The sequence below is a fragment of the Cetorhinus maximus genome, chromosome 1 (genome assembly GCF_964194155.1).
Source record: "Cetorhinus maximus chromosome 1, sCetMax3.hap1.1, whole genome shotgun sequence".
Taxonomy (NCBI): Eukaryota; Metazoa; Chordata; class Chondrichthyes; order Lamniformes; family Cetorhinidae; genus Cetorhinus; species Cetorhinus maximus.
Genome location: NC_135879.1, coordinates 210,288,606 through 210,310,131, shown reverse-complemented (window position 1 = coordinate 210,310,131; position 21,526 = coordinate 210,288,606). Strand labels below are relative to the sequence as shown.

General features: G+C 40.3%; 1 protein-coding gene across 5 annotated transcripts in view; it reads left to right on the top strand.

Moving 5' to 3' along the window:
* LOC144686798 (mothers against decapentaplegic homolog 4) overlaps window positions 1-21,526 on the top strand; it is a 94,728-nt gene that overhangs the window by 17,718 nt on the left and 55,484 nt on the right. For 4 of the 5 annotated variants that reach the window (XM_078552543.1, XM_078552554.1, XM_078552517.1 and 1 more), the window contains exon 2: window positions 17,371-17,824. In XM_078552543.1, the coding sequence (XP_078408669.1) occupies window positions 17,585-17,824 (240 nt within the window). In that variant the 5' untranslated portion in view covers window positions 17,371-17,584. Of the gene's footprint in view, window positions 1-2,740; window positions 2,847-17,370; window positions 17,825-21,526 lie in introns of all 5 variants that reach the window. The other variant, XM_078552525.1, reaches the window with a different exon arrangement.

The window sequence follows — 21,526 nt, the reverse complement described above, 5'->3', positions numbered from 1 at the left end:
TGACAGTCCCAGAAAAATCTCTAGGTTTGTACTGTATTCTGTTTTTCTATCCCAGAATTCCCATTGCCTTTTTAGCAGCTTTATTCCATCAAAAGTGGTAGGCCAGTCAAAAATCCCAGTTCTGTTTCCCAATGTTTTTTTAACTGTCTAAATTCCTCTGCTACATGTATTTTTCTAAATCTACAGCTATTTTAAGTAATTTCTAGACACGTTTTTGAGCTTACCTCAAAGTTGTTATAATTCTGTGCTACTGATATCGGTTCTCAATATGAGAGTCTCTACAGTTGGAATCTGAAGCCAAACTTTGCAGATGGGGAAGACTGGCACTTAATACAGGATATGATTGAAGAGCTGGTGTTTTGGACTTTGATCATATGGTTTATGCAGGATTGAACATGGGATGCTGTAAGGAGAACAATTGAGTAGTCTAGTCTAGGAATGACAAAAAAATGGATTAATGTTGCAGTAGGAATAAGTTGAGGTGTGGCTTTGTTATAGATATGAAAGTAGACAGTTTTGTTGTTTAGCATGTGTTTAAATCCCTCAGTCAATGTCTAGTAAGATGATTATGCTGAGATAATGCACTTTTGGTTGAGCCTGAGAGGCAGTGGGGAGGGGAATGGAATTGTGGGCTAGGGTAAATTCTTTTGATGGAATTCAAATAGTTTTACTGATAATTTGAAGAAACCGTTTGTCTGCTCATGTTTAAATTTTGGACAGAAAATTAGATGATAAATAGGATGTTTTTAGCTGTGTGGAATGTTTGTAGACTTAAATACATTCTGAATACCTTATTGATGAAAATCACTCGGATTAAGTCAGAAGACAAAACAGATGTGTATGTAGCAGAATGGAAATTAAGCCTATTGCAACACCATTTACAATGCTCAAATTTGTCACCATTCTTTGTGTACACTATGATGATATGCAAGCTGACCAACAGACCCACTACAAATCTTATCAGTGAAAACTGGGGTCAGACAAGGCTGTGTCATTGCACCAACTATCTTCTCCATTTTCCTGGCAGCAATACCACACCTCACCTCCAGCAAATTACCCACCGACGAGGAGATAATCCACAGAACAGATGGGGAACTGTTCAACCTAGGCCACCTTCAAACCAAAACCATTCCAAAACACCTCAGTCATTGAGCTTCAGTATGCAGATAACACTTGTGCATGTGCTCACTCAGAAACTGGAGCTCCAGGCTTCAGATTTACCAACTTCTTGTCCAAAGCATATGAGAAAAGGTGCCTTTCATTAAACACCAAAAGTACGGTCCTCTTCCAGTCAGCTCCCAGAGGAAAACACCTCTCTTGATCAATAAAGAGCGACAGTGAGATCCTGGAAAATGTGGACCGTTTTTTGTATCTTGGGAGCTGCCTCCCAACAAAGGCAGACATAGATGACAAAATTCATCATTGCCCCCAAAGTACCAGCTTGGCCTTCAGCTGACTGAGGAAAAGAGTATTTGAGGACTTGAATATCAAATCCGTTGCCAAATTATGATTTACCAGGCAGCAGTGATCCCCGCACTCCTATATGCTTCAGAGGCTTCCACAACCTACAGCTGGCACATCCAAGGTACTGTAGAAGTACAACCAGTGATGCCTTTGCAAGATCCTCCAAATCTGTTGGCAGCATCTCTCCCAAGTCAACTTTCCAAGCATCAAGGAGTCTTAAGGGGGAGGCGATGGCGTAGTGGTATTGTCGCTGGACTGGTGTCTAGAGACCCAGACTCTGGGGACCCGGGTTTGAATCCCACCATGGCAAATGGTGGAATTTAAATCCAGTAAAAATCTGATGACGATGAAACCATTGTCAATTGTTGTAAAAACCCATCTGGTTCACTAATGTCCTTCAGGGAAGGAAATTTGTTGTCCTTACCTGGTCTGGCCTACAGAACCATAGCAATATGGTTGACTCTTAAATGATGGGCAATAAATGCTGCCAGCGACACCCACATCCAATGAATAAAACAAATCATTCAAAACCTGCTCTACTGAGCAGGACATGTTTTTATGCCTGACACCAGATCCCGGAAGCAATTGCTTTACTCTGAACACTGTGATGGCAGGAGACCTCCAGGAGGACAGTGGAAGTGCTTTAGGGATGTCTTCAAAGCATCCCTGAAGAGGTCAAACACACCTACTGACTCATGGCGGACCCTGGCTTGTGACCAACCAAAATGGAGAAGGCTTATTTGGGATAGCACTGAACACATCGGGAGACTTTGGGAACGTACAGAGGCAAGGTCGAGGCATCAGAGGGAGAGAACAAACCTCCAAACAGATCACCTACCCAACCCTTCAAGCACCACCTCCCCCATGTGGCAAAGCCTGCAGATCTCGCATTGAACTTATCAGCCATATCAGAACCTGTTGAACCGAAGTGGAAGCAAGTCATCCTCGACCTCGACGGACTACCGAAGAAGATTATGCAGCTGCCTTCCGAATGCTTTTCACCAAGTGCCTATGATTTGTTTTGGTGCTGGCAGATACATGGACTTGGGCAGAGCTGAAGAGTAAAGAGTCCACAAGGTTGGAGCAGTGCATCAGGAATTTACATGGCAGTGAAGCCAAGCAGTGTATCAGTGATATTGGACTCGAAGCATTAACTCTAAAATCTAAGCTGGCCATTTTAGTAACCATATGCAGGAATGCAAATCGTAAGATAGAAATTGTTACTTTATAAATATAGCAACAACAACTTGCACTTATGTAGCACCTTTTTTAACAGAAAAACATGACACACAACACTATAAGAAGTGATGTTAAACTGAGGTCCCATCTACTCTCTCCTGGTGGATGTAAAAGCTCCCTTGGCACTCCTCAAAGAAGAGCAGGTAAGTTCTCCTGGTGTTCTGTCCAATTCTTATCCTTCAACCAACATTGTTCAAAAAAAATCAGTTCATCATTTCATTGCTGTTGGTGAGACCTTGCTGTGTGCCAATTTGCAGCTGCATTTCCTACAATACAGCGTGACAACACTTCCAATGTACTTCATTGGCTGTAAAATGCTTTGGTACACCCTGAGATCGCTAACTGTGTATGGAAGTTCTTTTGTTTGTAGTCAAAGAAAATGGACAGGAAGCCAAAGAAGGAGAACATAGAGTTTGTGTGAGAAGCTAGAGTGGGTGGAGCACAAAGTTCCCAGTTTAAGGGCGGGAGGAGGTTCCAGGAAAGGCCATGAGGGATTTAAACATATGGATGGAACTTGGTGTAGGTTTGGATATGGGCAGCAGCGTTTTGGATGAGCTCAAGTTTATGGATTGAGCCTGGTGAGGCCAGAGGAAAGTAGGAAGGCAGCGTGTTAATGTTCATGAGAGGGATTTTTTTATGTGAGGGGGAGAAGTGAAACATGGTATAACTGGGTGACGGGGCAAAATAGAGCCTAAGGAGGGTTAATTGGGAATGAACTTGGGTTTAGCTGCGCAGCAAAAACGAGTACATGGAGATAGGGGGAAAAAAATCAAGTGAATATAAGAAAATCGTCGGATGGATATAAAATCATAGAAACTTGCACAGGAGGAAGCCATTTGAACTGAGCAGTTATGCTTGGTCCCAGATCCCCACATTTTGTCTATAACCATGTAAGTTCCTCATCCTCATGTACAACTTGCTTTTAAAATTATTCACCATAGCAGCCTATGCCATCTTTTCAGGTAGATTGTTTTAGATCCCAACAACTGAATACTCACCTTCCTCTAGATCTTTTTCTAATGATTTTAAATTTATGACCTTGGTTATTGGCCCACTCACCAGTGGGAATAATTTTTCTCTATCTATTCTCTAAAAAAACCCCTCATCCTGAAAGCCTCTATTACGTTGCCACTTACCCTTCCTGCTCAAAGGAGAGCCGTCCTAACTTTTCTAAACTCTCCTCATGACTGAAATTTCCCATCCCTAGTAAGTTTTCCCTTTACTCTTTCTCGGGCCTTTATATCTTTTCTCAATTGTGTCCAGAATTGCCCACAGTACTCCAGCTAAGGCCAGTGATTTATAAGGTTCTAGTGTGATCTCTTTGCTTTTTTATTTTATTCCTCTATTTATAAATGCAAGTAGCCATATATAGCCACCTTATCAGCTTGCCCTGCCACCTTTTAACAATATATGTTTTTGTTAATTCTTTCATGGGATGCGGGCGTCGCTGGCTTGGTTAGTATTTTTATTGCCTATTCCTAATTGCCCTTGAGAAGGTGGTGGTGTGCCGTCGTGTTGAACTGTTGCAGTCCATGTGGTGCAGGTACACCCACAGAGCTGTTAGGGAGGGAGTTCCAGGATTTTGACCCAGCGACAGTGAAGGAATGACTATATTTCCAGGTCAGGATGGTGTTTGGCTTGGAAGGGAACTTCCAGGTGGTGCTCCTCTGGTGCGCTCATGTATCTGCTGCTCTTGTTCTTCTAGTTGGTAGTGGTCGTGGTTTTGGAAGGTGCTGTTTAAGGAGCCTTGGTGAGTTGCTGCAGTGCATTTTGTAGATGTTACACTGCTGCAACTGTGTTGGGGTGGAGGGAGTGGATGTTGAAGATGGTGTATGGGGTGCCAATGAAGCGGGCTGCTTTGGTCTGCATGTGGTTCATCATCTTGGGTGTTGTTGGAGCTGCGCCCATCCACGCAAGTGGAGAGTATTTTATCACACTCCTGAGTTGTGCCTTGTAGATGGCGGATAGGCTTTGGGGAGTCAGGAACTGAGTTACTCTCTGCAGAATTCCAAGCTTCTGACCTGCTTTTGTAGCCATGGTATTTAAATGGCTAGTCCAGTTCAGTTTCTGGTCAATGGTAATCCCCAAGATGTTGATAGTGGGGGATTCAGCAATGGTAATGCCGTTGAATGTCAAGTGGAGATTGCTGAAATCTCTCTCTCTTGTTGGAGATCATGATTGCCTGACGTTTGTGTGCTGTGAATGTTACTTATCAGCCCAAACTTGAATGTTGTCCAGATCTTGCTGCCTATGGGCATGGGCTGCTTCAGTACCTGAGGAGTTCCAAATGGTGCTGAACATTGTGCAATTATCAGCGAACATTTCCCACTTCTGACCTTATGATGGAAGGAAGGTCATAGATGAAGCAGCTGAAAATGGTTGGGCCCAATGCACTCCCCTGAGGAACTCCTGCAGTGATGCCCTGGAACCGAGATGATTGACCTCCAACAGCCACAACCATCTTCCTTTGTGCTAGGTAAGACTCCAGCCAGCGGAGAGTTTACTCCCATTGACTCCAGTTTTGCTAGGGCTGCTTGATGCCGCACTCGGTCAAATGCTGCCTCAATGTCAAGTTCAGTCACTCTCACCTCACCTCTCGAGTTCAGCTCTTTTGTCCATGTTTGGACTAAGACTGTAATAAGGTCAGGAGCTGAGTGGGCCTTTTGGAACACAGACTGAGTGTCAGTGAGCAGATTATTGCTAAGCAAGTGCTGCTTGATAGCACTGTCAACAACTTCTTCCATCACTTTGCTGATGATTGAGAGTAGACTGGGGTGGTAATTGGCTACATTGGATTTGTCCTGCTTTTTGTGTACAGGACACACCTGAGCAGTTTTCCACATTTCTGAGTAGGTGCGAGTGTTGTGGCTGTACTGGAACAGCTTGATTAAGGGTGCAGCTAGTTCGAGAGGCAAGTCTTCAGTACTATTGCAGAATGTTGTCAGGGCAGTTTTGTAGTATCCCGTGCCTTCAGCAGTTTCTTGATATCACATGGGATGAATTGAATTGGCTGAGGACAGGCATCTGTGATGCTGGGGACATCGGGAGAAGGCCGGGATGGATCATCCACTTGGCACTTCTGGCTGCAGGTGTGAACACCCAAGGTATCTCTCCTTATACGCAAATTTCCATTTATTGTATACAATTTTTCCATATTAGTCCTCTTGAGTGCATCATTTTACACTTCTCTGTATTGAATTCCATCTGCCATGCTTCTACCCATTTCACCATTCTATTTATGTCACCCTAAAGTCTGTAACCATCCTCATCACTATCTACTACTTTGCAAAGTTGCCCTGGTTGTAAACAGAGGATTGTGTGTAAGCCTGTGTAAGGACATGATAAAATTCAACGTTAAAATCAGAGGTTTTATAGTGGGATGAAGTATTAGCTGATATTTTAATTTAGGCCCAGTTAGGCCTATTAATTACACTTTAAACCATCACCAGCTGGCTACTTTAAACAAATTGGGCAACAGTAACGGAAATACTTTATTTTCATTTCAATTTTTCTTAATAAAGAAGTGTTAATTTTAACTTAAGTATCCAGAAACTTGCAGTCACAACATTGGAAAATGCGAGGTAACTGAATGAAAAATGTTACATGGCACCAGGTCAGTTTACTGGAAAGACTTGCATTTATATATACCTTTCATGATCTAAGAGCACCCCAAAGCACTTTACAGCTAATGGTTTACTTTGAAAGAGTAGTCACTATTGTAATGTAGGAAACACAACAGATAATTTGTACACAGCAAGCTCCCACAAACAGCAATGAAATATTGATCAGTTAATCTGTTTTTTTTTGGGATGTTGATTGAGGAATAAGTATTGGTGAGGACACTGGGGATAATTCCCCTGTTCTTCTTTGAAATAGTGCCATGGGCTCTATTACTTTCACACTCGAGCAGAAAGCTAATTGAAATGACCATATATTTAACAATGCAGCACTCCCTCAGTTATGAACTACAGAGGCAGTCTAGATTTTTGTGCTCCATCCATAGCGGGACTTGAACGCACACCTTCTGACTCAGGTGAGAGTGCTGCCACCTGAGTCACAAATAGCCTAATGATGCCTGGCTGGTTTGCATTCAGTGTTATATTCTAGGATTATCCCGCACATTTATGTTGGAAACTGGTTATCAGAAAATATTTAGATCTCCAGCCTTTTGGTCCAGTGAATCAAGGAGAAACAAGACTTCACTATAATGAAGAGGCCATATTGAACCTTGAAACATTAACTCTGTTTCTCTCTCCACAGATGTTGCCAGAATGGCTAAGTTTTCCCAGCACTTCGTTTTTATTTCAGATCTCCAGCATCTGCTGTATTTTGCTTTTAATTTGTAGCGTTCTGCTCCAAACAAAATTGTTTGACGTTGTCTAGAATTTACACCTTGTCATGAATTTACAATTACAATTATGCATTTATAAATGTTTCAGGATATGTAATTTCAGAAGATAAACTGCATACAGTCATTAATTTCATGTATACTTTTTACCTGTGACTAAGAAAAATAACTAATTCCAGGTAAAATTTATAAACATTTGAATGGGCTGCTGTTGCCAAATTGTTGAAGTATGAAATGAAAGTGACCTATGTTTGCTCCCAGTCCAACAACACCTTGGCCAGAATTGTCCAGCCCCTCGCGCCGGTGGGACCTTTTGGTCCTGCCGATGTGAATGGAGATTTCAATGGCTTGTTGGCCTCATCACGGGGGGGCTGGAAAATTCTGGCCCTTGATTTTAAAATCCTCATCTTTGTGTTCAAATCCCTCCATTGCCCCTTCCTATATCTCTTAACATTTTCCAGTCCTACCATCCTCTGCAACCTTGGTAGTTCTCCAATTTTGGCCTCTCTGCCTTCATTGTTTTACCAATGCTAGTTGCATCTTCAACTGTCTGAGCCATAAGCCTGGGAATTTCCCCCCCACCCACCCCCCCCCTAAATTTCTCCGCTTCTCTATCTCTTTCCTCTAATTCTACCTTACCTCTTCAAACAAGCTCTTCATCATCTGCCCTAACACCTTTTTATCTAGTTTGACATCAGAATTTGTCTGAACGCTCCTCTGAAGTGAGTGGGAGGTTTTACCAAGTTAAAAAGTTCTATATAAATGCATTTTGTTGTTGCAGTTTCTTGCCAGAGGAGGTGGGGAAATTGGAACTAATCATTTATTCCGTACTGACAAAACTATTAGAGAGGAATTTATGGGTCAAATGAACCAGTGGTATTGTTTGTAGGATAAAAATTTTTTTGGATCTCTTTCAAAATGGATTGTTTTAGTTGTGCTGAGTGCTGAATAAGTGTGGCAGTAGACTGCACTGATGACAGTCATGAATTAAGTCACCTCCTGACTCTCCAAAGCCTGTCCATCATCTACAAGGCATTAGTCAGGAGTGTGATGGAATATACTTCACTTGCCTGGGTGAGAGCGGTTGCAACAATACTCGAGCATGACGCCTCTCTCCTTTGAATCACAAGCTCCGGGTTCAAGTCCCATTCCAGGGCTTGGGTACAGAAATCAAGGTTGACACTCCAGAACAGTCCTGAAGGAGTGCTGCACTGTTGGAGGTACCTGCTCAGGTGGATGTAAAAGATTGTATGGCACTATTTTGCAGAAGAACAGGGGAGTTATGGCTGGAGTCCTGGCCAATATTTGCCTCTCAATCAACATCAAAAAAACAGATTATCTGGTCATTGTCACATTGCTGGAAGTTTGCTGTATACATATTGGCTGCCTTGTTTTCCCACATTACAACAGTGACAACACTTCAAAAAGTACTTAACATTTCCAAACACTTTGCAACCAGTTAAGTGTCAAGATGCACTGCAGCATCTCACAAAGGCTCCTTCAACAGCCCCTTTCAAACTGAAAGACAAAGGTAGCAGATGCAAAGGAACACCTACAAGTTCCCTCCAAGTCATTTAACACCCTGACTTGATACTATATTGCCATTCCTTCACTCTCACTGGGTCAAAATCCTAGAACTGAAAGCTGCAGGTGCACCTACATCAGTTCAAGAAAGTGGTTCAGAATCACCTTCTCAAGGGCAAGTAGGGGATGAGCAATAAATTAAATAAAAGCAAAACATTGCGGATGCTGGAAATCTGAAATAAAAACAGAAAATGCTAGAAAAACTCAGGTCTAATAGCATCTGTGGAGAGGGAAACAGAGTTGACGTTTCGAATCTGTATGACCCTTCTTCAGAGCTAGGCAAGCAACGAGCAATAAATGCTGGCCGTGCCAGCATTTGTTTGCATCCAGAGATCAAATTGAAAAAAAAAATAAGGCTTTAATAGGGTCGACACTCTGTTCCTGCTTGTGGGGAAGAGCAAAATTAGAGGCCATCAATATAAGCTAAACACCATGAAATCAAATCAGAAATTCAGAACAAACTTCTTTACACAGAGTGGTAAGAATATGGAATTCGCTACCACAGGGAGTGATGGAGGCACATAATGTAAATGTATTTAAAGGAAACCAAATATGCATTTAAAGGAAAAGGGAATAGAGGATTATACTGATAATTGGATGAGGCAAGATCGTAGGAGGGTTGAGTGGATTCGAATCTAGTCCCAAGGTTGTGAACATTTATTTCTGACTGTCATGGAAAAATAAACTTTTGGGGGTGCTTTTTTCAATTAATGCGGTTTTTGTCCAGTGCTTTTACTTTAAGCAGGCTTTAGCATTCAAATTAGGTAAATATAAGTAACACTAGGCTATTTTTCACAAGTGAGTAAAACATTTGAATGTTTAAATTGCAAAATATATAACACAACGACAGCTTTTGTATAGTACCTTTAACACAAAACATCCCAAGGTGCTTCTTGGCAGCATTGTCATATAAAATTTGACAAAAAGGCTTGGCCTAAAAGGCAGGCTTTAAGCAACGTCTTAATAGAGGACAGACTTGCAAAATACCTAGACTGCTATTGCCATCCACTATTAATGGTATAACCTGGGGCGAAAGGCACAAATATGTGCTGGGCCCTGTGCACATTATCTTGTATTTTTCAGATATTTTGATTTATAGTGACGAAAGTAAATTGTGTATGAGGATGCGCCTCATTTTTCCTTGCTATTATTTTGTTCAGATCAATGTTCCTATTTGATCTTACAGTTCAATGGAAAGAATTAATTAATGTTAGGAAAAAACCCTGAGGCTTGTATATAATTCTTTTAAAATAATTGTCCTCCTCTTGGGTTTGTCTGTTTTTGTTCAACTTTATACACACACACCTCATAATGTGTTAAAAACATAAGTAGCAGAGAGGGGCTACATGAGCACCAAAGTCAGAAGATGCATTTATACCAGGCCTTTCATGAGCTTGGGTGTGCCAAAGTGCTTTTCAGTCAGTGAAAACTGGAGCAAGTTGTAATCAGGAATGAAGCAAGGTATGGGACAGATTTGTAAACTGCATTGAGTTTTGAAATCTTTAAGCTTGGTAATGGGGAACCCAGTGAAAACTGACGAGAATAGATGGGAGTGTGGGACTTAGTAGGAATATAATGATGGAGTTTTGGATGACTTGGAGTTTGTTCAGTGAAGGTGAGGTGAGCGTCAGGAAAAACCTCTGTGGAGATAACAATCATGGGTGAGGGTTTCAGCTTTCATGGGCATGAGATAGAAGTAGGTTGTCTCGTTGAAGGACTGAAGATGGGGTCTGGGTTGAGTGCACCAAAACTGCAGTTTCATTCTTGAGTGAGAAACCAGGGAGGGAATTAAATTGGTGGATGTCAGAAGGCACTGTGTGGCTTGCGATGATAAACCATTGGAGGAAATGTATTGCCCACGTTGGAATAACTAGGGATCGTGAAGAATGGTACCATGAAAGTCGGCCATGGAGGATGGTGTGATCAGCCATTTTGAGGTTGATATGGAGACTTGGGAGGGCTAATGTGTCACAATCATAGCCTCACAAAATAATAATGTGGACCAGTGATCAGAAGATCATAGCTACCTATCTCTGTAGTAAATAATCTTGTTTGAATCACATGAACCTTGAAGGGGAAGTTGGAGAGGATGGGGTTTGGTTTCTAAATAAGATAACATTTTGTTGGGACTAAGACTCAATCAAATTAACACAAGCAAGAATTACAATAATAGAAACATTAATGGCATGAAAGAGACAGAACCAGATAGTTTCCATCTGAGTAATTTAAAATAAATAGTTGGGAACATTGCTGATGCCCTTACGTATAATGAATATTCCAAAGTTTTCATGATCCAGAAACCAATTGCAAAATTGCACATGTTGCTCTGATATTTAAGGAGCAGGTGTGAGAGAAACCAGGAAATTAAAGCCAATTATCCTAACCTTTGTTTTCAGGAAATTACTAGAGTCTATAATTCAGGTTAGGGTGACTGAACACCTTGAAAATTTTCAACTGAACAGAGAGCTAGCATGAATTTGTAAAGGATAGGTTTTGATTCCATAAAAAGAACTAAATAAATATAAGTTGTTACGCCTGACAAACTTGATTGAATTTTTTGAAGAGGTGACTAAAGTAGTGGACAGGGAAATCTCTATGGATGTTATTTGCATGGACCTCCAAGAAGATATTTGATAAAAGTCCCTCAGGCAGGCAATCTCTCTTTCTCTCCCCCCTCCCACCCCCCCAGAAAGCCCCTCCCCTTCCCCAGCAGACCAGACTCTCTGCCACCACCAGTGTTCAGGCCTCAGGCTGAATGAAGCCATTCACCTTCACACTGTTTGCTGCTCCTCCAATCACAGATTGTTTTTCTCTTGCATTTGCTGCTGAAAGGCCTGCGATTGGAGGAGCAGCTCCTTGCAAACCTTTCATTTGCCTGTATCACCTGTATTTTGAACAATGACTCAGTGGGCCGGATAGAGAGGCACGGCGAGCCGGATTGTGATCCACGAGCTGTATGTTGGACAACCCTGGAGAACAAAACAAAAACAAAAATACCGGAAAAACTCAGCAGGTCTGGCAGCATCTGTGGAGAGGAGCACAGTTAACGTTTCGAGTCCGCATGACTCTTCAACAGAACTAAGGAAAAATAGAAAAGGGATATAAATAGAAAATTTATTACCCACCCTTTTCTATTTTTCTGTTCTGTTGAAGAGTCATACGGATTCAAAACGTTAATTGTGTTCCTCTCCACAGATGCTGCCAGACCTGCCGAGTTTTTCCAGGTATTTTTGTTTTTGTTTTGGATTTCCAGCATCCGCAGTTTTTTGCTTTTATCCTGGAGAACAAAGCGCTTTCTAAATGGTCAAAAGCTTAAAACAGTGGAAGAGAGGTTTGGGGATCCAGGTACATAAATTATTAAAATGCCATGAACATTTACAGAAAATAACCAAAAAGGTTAATGAGATGCTGGCCTTTATATTTTTTTTATTTGTTCATGGGATGTGGGTGTCGCTGGCTAGGCCAGCATTTACTACCCATCCTTAATTGCACTTGTTCATAGGGCATTTTAAGAGTCAACCACATTGCTGTGGACCTGGAGTCACATGTTGGCCAGACCAGGTATGGATGGCAAATTTCCTTCCCTTAAAGGGGCATTAGCGAACTAGATGGGTTTTTACAGCAATCAACAGTACTTTCATGGTCATCATTAGACTTTTAGTTCCAGATTTTTTACTGAATTCAAATTCCACCATTGTTTGTGGTGAGATTCAAACCCGGGTCCCCAGAGCATTATCCTGGGTCTCTGGATTACCAGTCTAGTGACAATATTGGAGGAACAATTTTTGTTGCTTGGGGAGTCTAGTACTCGGGGGATAGTCAAAAAATTAGACTGAAGTTCGGAGACACTTCATGCAAGGGTGATGGAAGTTTGGAACTCTCGCAGTGGCAGCTGACACTATATCAATTGTTAATTTTCAAACTGAGATCGACAAATTTTTGTTAGCCATAGTTATGAAGGGATATGGGGCAAAGGTAGGAAGTTGCAGATCCCTGTGATCTAATTGAATGGCAGAACAGGCTTGGGTGGTGATGCAGGGGTGTGGTGGGGGGCAGAGAGGAGCTTGGAGATGGTTAACTGGCCTACTCCTATTCCTATGACCCTAAAACCAGTAATTTTATTTGTTGTATGGATCATGGGCAAGAATTACTGTTGTTAAGGAATAGAAAAAGAGAATAGATCAAAACATGAGATTAAAATAGAGATTTAAATTTTTATACATTCAATAATGTATAGAAGATATATTTTTTTTAAATAGTCATTTTTACCTATTCCTATAAACCCAAAAAGGAATAAATCTGTTATGAATGCAATGGCAAACATTCAAAGAGCGCATGGGTGAAGTGCAACAATTGTTTATTCCTGTCTGGTGCAAAAGTAAAACAGGAAAGATGGCCAAACCATGGCTTACAAGGGAAATTAGATAGTATTAGATCCAAGGAAGAGGCATACAAATTGGTAAGAAAAAACAATAGACCTGAGGATTGGGAGTAGTTTAAAATTCAGCAAAGGAGGGCCAAGGGATTGATTAAGCAGGGGAAAATAGAGTACGAGAGTAAGCTTGCGGGGAACATTAAAAATTGACTGTAAAAGTTTCTATAGGTATGTGAAGAGAAAAAGATTGGTGAAGACAAATGTAGGTCCCTTATAGTCAGAAACAGGGGAATTTATAATGGGGAACAAAGAAATGGCTGACGAACTAAATACATACTTTGGTTCTGTCTTCACAAAGGAGGACACACATAACATACCAGAAATGTTGGGGAGCACAGGGTTTAGTGAGAGGGAGTAACTGAAAAAAATCAGTATTAGTAGGGAAATGGTGTTAGAGAAATTGATGGGATTGAAGGCTGATAAATCCTCAGGGCCTGATGATCTACATTCCAGAGTACTTAAGGAAGTGGCCCTAGAAATAGTGGATGCATTGGCGGTCATCTTCTGAGATTATATAGACCCTAGAACAGTTCCTACAGATTGGAGTGTAGCTAATGTAACCCCACTATTTAAAAAGGGAGGTAGAGAATAAACAGGGAATTATAGACCAGTCAGCCTGATGTCGATAGTGGGGAGAATTTTAGAGTCCATTATAAAAGATTTAGTAGCTGAGCACTTGGAAAACAGTGGCAGAATCGGACAGAGTCAGCATGGATTTACGAAAGGGCAATCATGCTTGACAACTCTACTGGAATTTTTCGAGGATGTAACTAGTAGAGTTGATGAGGGGGAGCCAGGGGATGTGGTTTATTTGGACTTTCAGAAGGCTTTCGACAAAGTCCCACATAAGAGATTAGCGTGTAAAATTAAAGCGCATGGGATTGGGGGTAGTGTATTGAGATGCATAGAAAACTGGTTGGCAGACAGGAAACAAAGAATAGGAATAAATGGGTCTTTTTCCGAATGGCAGGCAGTGACTAGTGGGGTACCGCAGGGATCGGTGCTGGGACCCTAGCTATTCACAATATATATTGATTTAGATGAGGGAACTAACTGTAATATCTCCAAATTTGCAGATGACACAAAGCTGGGTGGGAGGATGAGCTATGAGGAGGATGCAGAGATGCTTCAGTGTGATTTGGACAAGCTGAGTGAATGGGCAAATGCATGGCAGATGCAGTATAGCATAGATAAACGTGAGGCTATCCACTTTGGTTGCAAAAACAGGAAGGCAGATTATTATCCGAATGGTTATAAATTGAGAGAGGGGAATGTGCAACGAGACCTGGGTGTCCTTGTACACCAGTTGCTGAAGTTAAGCATGCAGGTGCAGCAGGTGATAAAGAAGGCCTTCATAGTGAGAGGATTCGAATACAGGAGCAGGGATGTCTTGCTGCAATTATACAGGGCCTTGGTGAGACCACATCTGGAATATTGTGTGCAGCTTTGGTCTCCTTGTCTGAGGAAGGATGTTCTTGCTATAGAGGGAGTGCAGCGAAGGTTTACCAGACTGATTCCTGGGATGGCGGGACTGACATATGAGGAGAGATTGAGTCGGTTAGGATTATGTTTGCTGGAGTTCAGAAGAATGAGGGGGGGATCTCATAGAAACCTATAAAATTCTAACAGAACGAGACAGGGTGGATGCAGGAAGGATGTTCCTGGTGGCGGGGGAGTCCAGAACCAAGGGTCACAGTCTGACGGTACGGGGTAGACCATTTAGGACTGAGATGAGGAGAAATTTCTTCACCCAGAGAGTGGTGAGCCAGTGGAATTAGCTATCACAGAAAGTAGTTCAGGCCAAAACATTGTATGTTTTCAAGACGGAGTTAGATATAGCTCTTAGGGCGAAAGCAATCAAAGGGTATGGGGAGAAAGCGGGAGCAGGCTATTGAGTTGGATGATCAGCCATGATCATAATGAATGGCGGAGCAGGCTTGAAGGTGACCTACTCCTGTTCCTGTTTTCTATGTTTCTATGTATAACGAATAAATTTGCACTACTCCAATTGTAGATGTGATCATTAAAAAACTTTATATGTATTCATTTGTAGAAACCTCCAAGATAAGAATGGCCCTCGTCCTCAATTAAGAACAGAGCTGAGAATATTAAAGATAACAAAAATTGAATGATTAAATCTTTCAAGTTACTGATTTATAAATGACTTGTAGGCTCCTGCTTGTATTAAAGTACTTTCTATGATGAAACAAAACATTATCTATTTTTTTATGTACAAATGTAGCAAGTTAATCAAGATTGGAAATTCAGGTTAATGCCTTCTCTGTGACCCTCATCAGCTGCTGACACTTCATTTCTCCATCTCACTCCTGACTTCTCTGTCCTTGGCCTCCCACACTGTTCCAGCGAAGCTCCAGGAACAGCATTATCTTTGTACTAGGCACTTTACTGCCTTCCGACCTGAACAAGTTTAGAACTTAATGAATGCTCTCATTTTCTGTCAGACAACAGATGCTAGGAATGGGGAATGGCTGCACCAGAGTCACTGGGAGTGAAGGAGATGTGCACTGATGCTTGGCATGCAGAGTCTGCATTGAAACATGACATTTTCGGGCCATGGCATCTCTCCTCGCTTTGCAAGACTTTCTATTCTTCCCCCTTAACTTTCCCACTCTGCTGTACTATTCGCACCTCCAGGTGTATCTTTATATATACTTGACTAATCATCATCGCCTCGATGGCTTGCACCATCATCCCTTTTGTCATGTACTTTTTCCCTACATCATCTTTGCCTACCTGCTGTTTTTGCTGGTTCTGTACTTAAAATATCTCCCTGTTCTGATCAGTGGTCATTGATCTGAAACATTAACTTAGTTTCTGTGTTCCTGGGCTATTAATCCAGAGAGTTTTAATTCAAACCCCACCATGGTAGTTTGAGAACTTCAAATCTGGAAATAAAAGAGTCATCATGAAGCTGTTGGATTGCTGAAAACACAAGTGGCTCACTAATACCTTTTATGAGGGTGACCTGCCTTCCTTACCTGTTGTAGACTATCCCACATCATCTTGGTTGACTCTTATCTGCCCTCTGAGTGGCCTATAAATCCAATCATTGTATCACAGGGATAGGCAATAAATAAATATAGCAATGCCTATATCTTGAATGAATTTTAAGAAAATTCTTTCCATGGATGCTGCCCCATTTGTGTTTTCAGCATTTTCTGTTTATTCCAGATTTCCGTAATCTGCACTGTATTGCTTTTGTATCAGATATGGATTGCTCTGCTGTCTGGCATTTTCTGTTCTTGGCTTATCAGCATTTGAGGTTTTCCTTCTAGGAATTTTTGCTAATTAAGGATACATGTAATAAAAGTGCTATTGTTGGCAAATATATTTGCCTTTATTGATATGGCAAAGATCGCAAGCATCACTTTTTTCAGCATTGTAACTCTTAACAGAGACTTTGATCAATTTATTTTAAAAGCCTATCTGATGAATCAAAAATCTAGCACTCTAGTGAATGCACTGAAAATTGTAAAAGTTCATTGGTGTGGTCCAGGAAAGAAATAATGTTCTTAGCCTAGTCTTTTGGCAATCAAGTAAAAGATGAATAAAGGAAAACTCTGCTTTTTGTGCTTTTGTGTATTCGTGCATCAAATATGTATGTTAACTTCATTATCTTAACCATTTTCCTTTCCATTTGCATTTGTTGCATTGCCCCAGCAAAGTTTTGGCTCCAAGATATGATGTGGAATATTTTGAGCACTTCAGAGTTACTCTTTTTAATGCAAATTCCCCATTAAGTTTAACTGATAAAAGCAAAACCCGCTGATAACAAGTCATGTAGACCAGGAAGAATTTGATATCTGATCCTTTGAGTTAACTGCTTTAGCGTGAATACCAGTAAGTTATTTAATACTTATTGTCTTCCAAATTAGGAAAAAATATCCTGAGTTTCTTCCTAATTGCTGCTCAATGAATTTATGTTGGAAAGTGGACCTGTCTGAACGTTAGGTGGTAACAGGATTAACCTTTGCTATGAAACATTCAGTAGTCAAATAATCTCTTGACCCTTACTGCCATGGCTTGTAAATCTATAATGGCTACTTGGATGATTTGCTGGGAGGTTGAGGAATTGTATTCCAATAAAAATCAATCTTCAGAGGAGAAGAAAAGGAATTAAAATCCAAAAGGACGTTCCCAGAAACTCAGTTGCAGATATCATAGACAACTTTGTAAATCAAAATAATTATAAACAATTGCAATGCTTTAAATTATTTTTAAAGGAAAATGCGAATAATGAGTTGTGTGTTACATGTTCTGCCTGTGCTTTATTTTTAAGGTTGGTCTAAGGAACTCTTCAAAGCTACTTTGCTTCTGCTGAAGTTCTGGCTACAGTTGAGACATCAGGTGGTGTGCCTTTTAATACACGGGGGCATTTGTTGCAAGAAAACCCGTTTCTTGACTCTGGGAGGATCCGTTTCTTGACTCTGGAAGGCCCTTTTAACACAAAGATTGTGCTTTTGAGGGGGTGAAACTGATATAAAATCAGCAACATGTCCATCACCAATACCCCAACCAGTAACGATGCATGCCTGAGCATTGTGCATAGCTTGATGTGTCATCGACAAGGTGGAGAAAGTGAAACTTTTGCTAAAAGAGCTATTGAAAGCTTGGTGAAAAAGCTGAAAGAGAAAAAGGACGAGCTTGATTCACTAATCACAGCTATAACAACAAATGGAGCTCACCCCAGCAAATGTGTCACAATACAGAGAACACTAGATGGTAGACTGCAGGTAAGTGTCAAGTGGGAAACTGATTTAAAAATAACAACTTGCACTTGTGCAGCAACTTTTAACATTAAAAAAATCCAAGGAAGCCTCACAGGAACATAATAAAACATTAAGATTACGGACCAAGCAGCTAAAGTTATTGGTTCATGATACTGGGGAGTAATTACCATATTATGGTAATGTCACCGTTTGAGTAATCCAGAAACTCTGGGGTCATGAGTTCAAATCCCACCACGGCAGCTGGTGGAATTTGAATTCAATTAATAAATCTGGAATATAAAGCTAGTCTCAGTAATGATGACCATGACAACTATCTTTGATTGTTACAATAATCCATCTGGTTCACTAATGTCCTTTAGGGAAGGAAATCTGCCATCTTTAATCAGTCTGGCCTACGTGACTCCAGACCCACAGTAAAATGGTTGAATCTTAACTGATGTCTGACATGCTGAGCAAAACCAACTCAGTTCAAGGGCAATTAGGGATGGGCAACAAATGCTGGCATTGCCAGCGACACCCACCTTCCAGCAAAGAATTTTAAAAATGTGAAAATGGATCCACCTTGAGCTCCCATCTGGATGAAATTACTTAATTTCTGCCAAATGTGTGTTGTTCATCTTTGGGTGTGAACTGTGGAGAAAATCCTTTTTTTCTTTGTTTTTTTTGTTTAACTCTTTAGATCTCATTTGTTTTCTTCTTAAAGTATTTCTATTTTAGGTGCTTATTTCATCAATTCTGTTTTGATTCAGTTTCTTTATTGAAGCAGATCTTATCTTGGATTCTGCTGAAAGATTGGTGATCTTATTTCCTTCCAAACAGGCTAGTTGAAACAGATAAGGTGCATAGACTTTTAAACAAGACTGAATGATCTAATGTGCTGGAGAGCAAAAAGAATGAAGAAAAGAGACCAAATGATTGATTATGTTTAGAATGTTTATCCATGCTAAGTTAGCAGAAAAGTTATTGGGTTTAAAAAAAAATCCCACATTCATTGCTTCCCCACCACTGCCACTTTTGAACAGTTCTGCTGAGGTTCAATATTTTGAATCTGAAGCTCACCATAGCAGCTCACCTGGCATGAGGTGTTGGGCTCTGCCAAAAGCAGCTCTGTAGAATTGCTAGTGGGTGGCATATTTCTAGTTACAGATGTAACAATTCTGAAGTCAATACCTGCCAAGTAGGAATGCTCTCACTTTCTCACATTACCCATATCCCACAATCCAGTTTTGCACACTCGCTTTATCTGTTTCATGGTATCTAATCACCTGCTCTCATTCACACTATTTATTGTGCTTCCTAATTTAGTGGCATTTGGAAACTTGGATATACAATTCTGAAGGCCTTGTCATTCATATGTATGGTGAAAACTGAGGATGTAGCACGGAGCCCTGTGGAACACCACTTGCTGGGAACAGTGCTTTTCACATTCCAGTGATCAGAATGTACTCCCTTTTACCCAATTCTCTGTCTCCTGCCTTCTTACCAATTTCCAATCCATTTCACAAGGTTGCCTTAGTTCCATGTGCTTACATTTTTGCTACTAATTTCTTGTCTGAAACCATACTAAATCCTTCTGGAATTCAATATAAAGAACATCAAAGCATTTAATTAGATTAGTCGGACATAACAGATCTATGCTAACTCTGATCAACTCAACTTTTCCAGAGCTTAGTCACTCCGTCTCCAGTGACAGATTCCACTAACTTCTCTGCGTGTCATTTGAGAAAAAAATAAATACTTATTCCTATAGAAGTATATAATTTTAATAGGGATTAGACATTTTATTAGTATAATTTTTGTGTGATGTGGTAATGTCTTGGTATTTGTAGACCAAAGCAATGATAAAGGATTTGATTGATTGAATGTGTTTCCAGATCATATGATTTAGCATTTAAGGTATTGCCAAAGTTTGAAAAGGAAATGAAATAATTTGCTATCTTGTTTACTTCAAACACATTGTGAGGCAGGAAGATAATATTACATCATGTAAAATATGATGGGGATCAGACAATTATTTCAAGTTTAGGACCTGAACAGAATCTGTGTTTTTTCCTCGTTCTGCCTTATTAGGCGCACCCATAATTTGATTTATTCAAAAAGTCAAACTCTTAGCTGTTTTAAGATTGTTTTTAAGAAGTGATTCTTAGCTGACCTGTGAAGACCAGTGAATGCTAACAATAGCTGGAAGAGTGGTATTTAGTGTGAACTCTTAAAGCTTTTCAAGCAGTTGCTCAATCCTCTAATTGTTTGAATACATTAATTTATGGGCGACTTACATCAAGACAAAACCCAGTAACAGTATACATAATTTAACCTTTGAGATTTTAATTAGAGAAACAGTTGGTAAAATACTAAGTGAAATAATTAAGCCAGCTTGCTGTTAGAAAAATATACTTTTCGTTTTTTATTATTCGTTCATGGGATGTGGGCATTTGCTGCCCATCCCTAATTGCCCTTGTTCAGATGGCATTTAAGTGTCATCCACATTGCTGTGGGTCTGGAATCGCATGTAGGCCAGACTAGGAAAGGATGGCAGATTTCCTTTCCTAAAGGACATCAGTGAACCAGATGGGTTTTTACAAGTGGCAATGGTTTCATGGTCATCACCAGACTTTTAATTCTAGATTTTTACTGAATTCAAATTTCATGGATCCCCAGAGCATTACCCTGGGTCTTGGGAATGCTAGTCCAGTGACAATACCACTATATGCCACCATCTCCCCTGTTTTACTATGGGAGGTGCAAGGCCTGTTGATAGTGTTTTAATATCATTATGTAATTCAGCTGTGCAGAACAATTTTTCGTGTTGAATTAAATTCTTAAATATTTTTAGCCACTAATATAATTAAGTTTGTATTTTATTCTCAGTGCTATTTTCCCTTGGTAAGAAATGGGTTCTAAATTAATCTTTATTTAAAATTCATTTAAATGTATTACATTCAATGGCATTTTGTTTTATTAAATTTAAGATTAGTGATGGGTCAAATATGTATCATTGTCAGTGAACATTGCCTCAAATTTGGAAGCTTTTGACCTCCAAGTTCCCATAAGATGTGAGGACTGACCTCTGAGAAATTGGAAATATGTCACAGTGTTGCATATATTTTGTGCACAATGTGCCCCATTTTATCTGGTGTCACTAGCTCTGAATCTAGATGTTGAATACTCTTGATCATTTTGGGGTAAAAAAAAACAGAATTCTGTACAATAAACAATTTGCGTATTGTCAGTTGCCAGTAATTGAAGTGCATTTGGGTTCCTTCTGCAGTACAAAGTGAAGGCATACTGTGGTGGATGGGTTCAGATAAGGGTAAATTTATAGGTCCAAAGAGAAAAATTAGGGTTGTTGAGCGAAGCGGCAATTTGGATTAAATCAAGTAGGTTGAGTCAGGGACAGAATTTAATAATGGTAATAGAGCATTAGCAGCTAAGGCTACATCAGGGAGAAATACTTAAATTGAAGGCACTGTATCTGAATGCATAAAGCATTTTTAACAAGATAGATGAATTAGTGGCATAAAGAGATATGAACATATGAATTAGGAAGAGGAGTAGGCTACTTGGCCCTTTGAGCCTGCTTTGCCATTCAATAAGATCAAATGCTTGTTGATTTGATTTTAACCTCAACTCCACATTCCTACCTAGCCTCGATAACCTTTCACCCCCTTGCTTACCAAGAATCTATCTACCTCTGCCTTAAAAGTA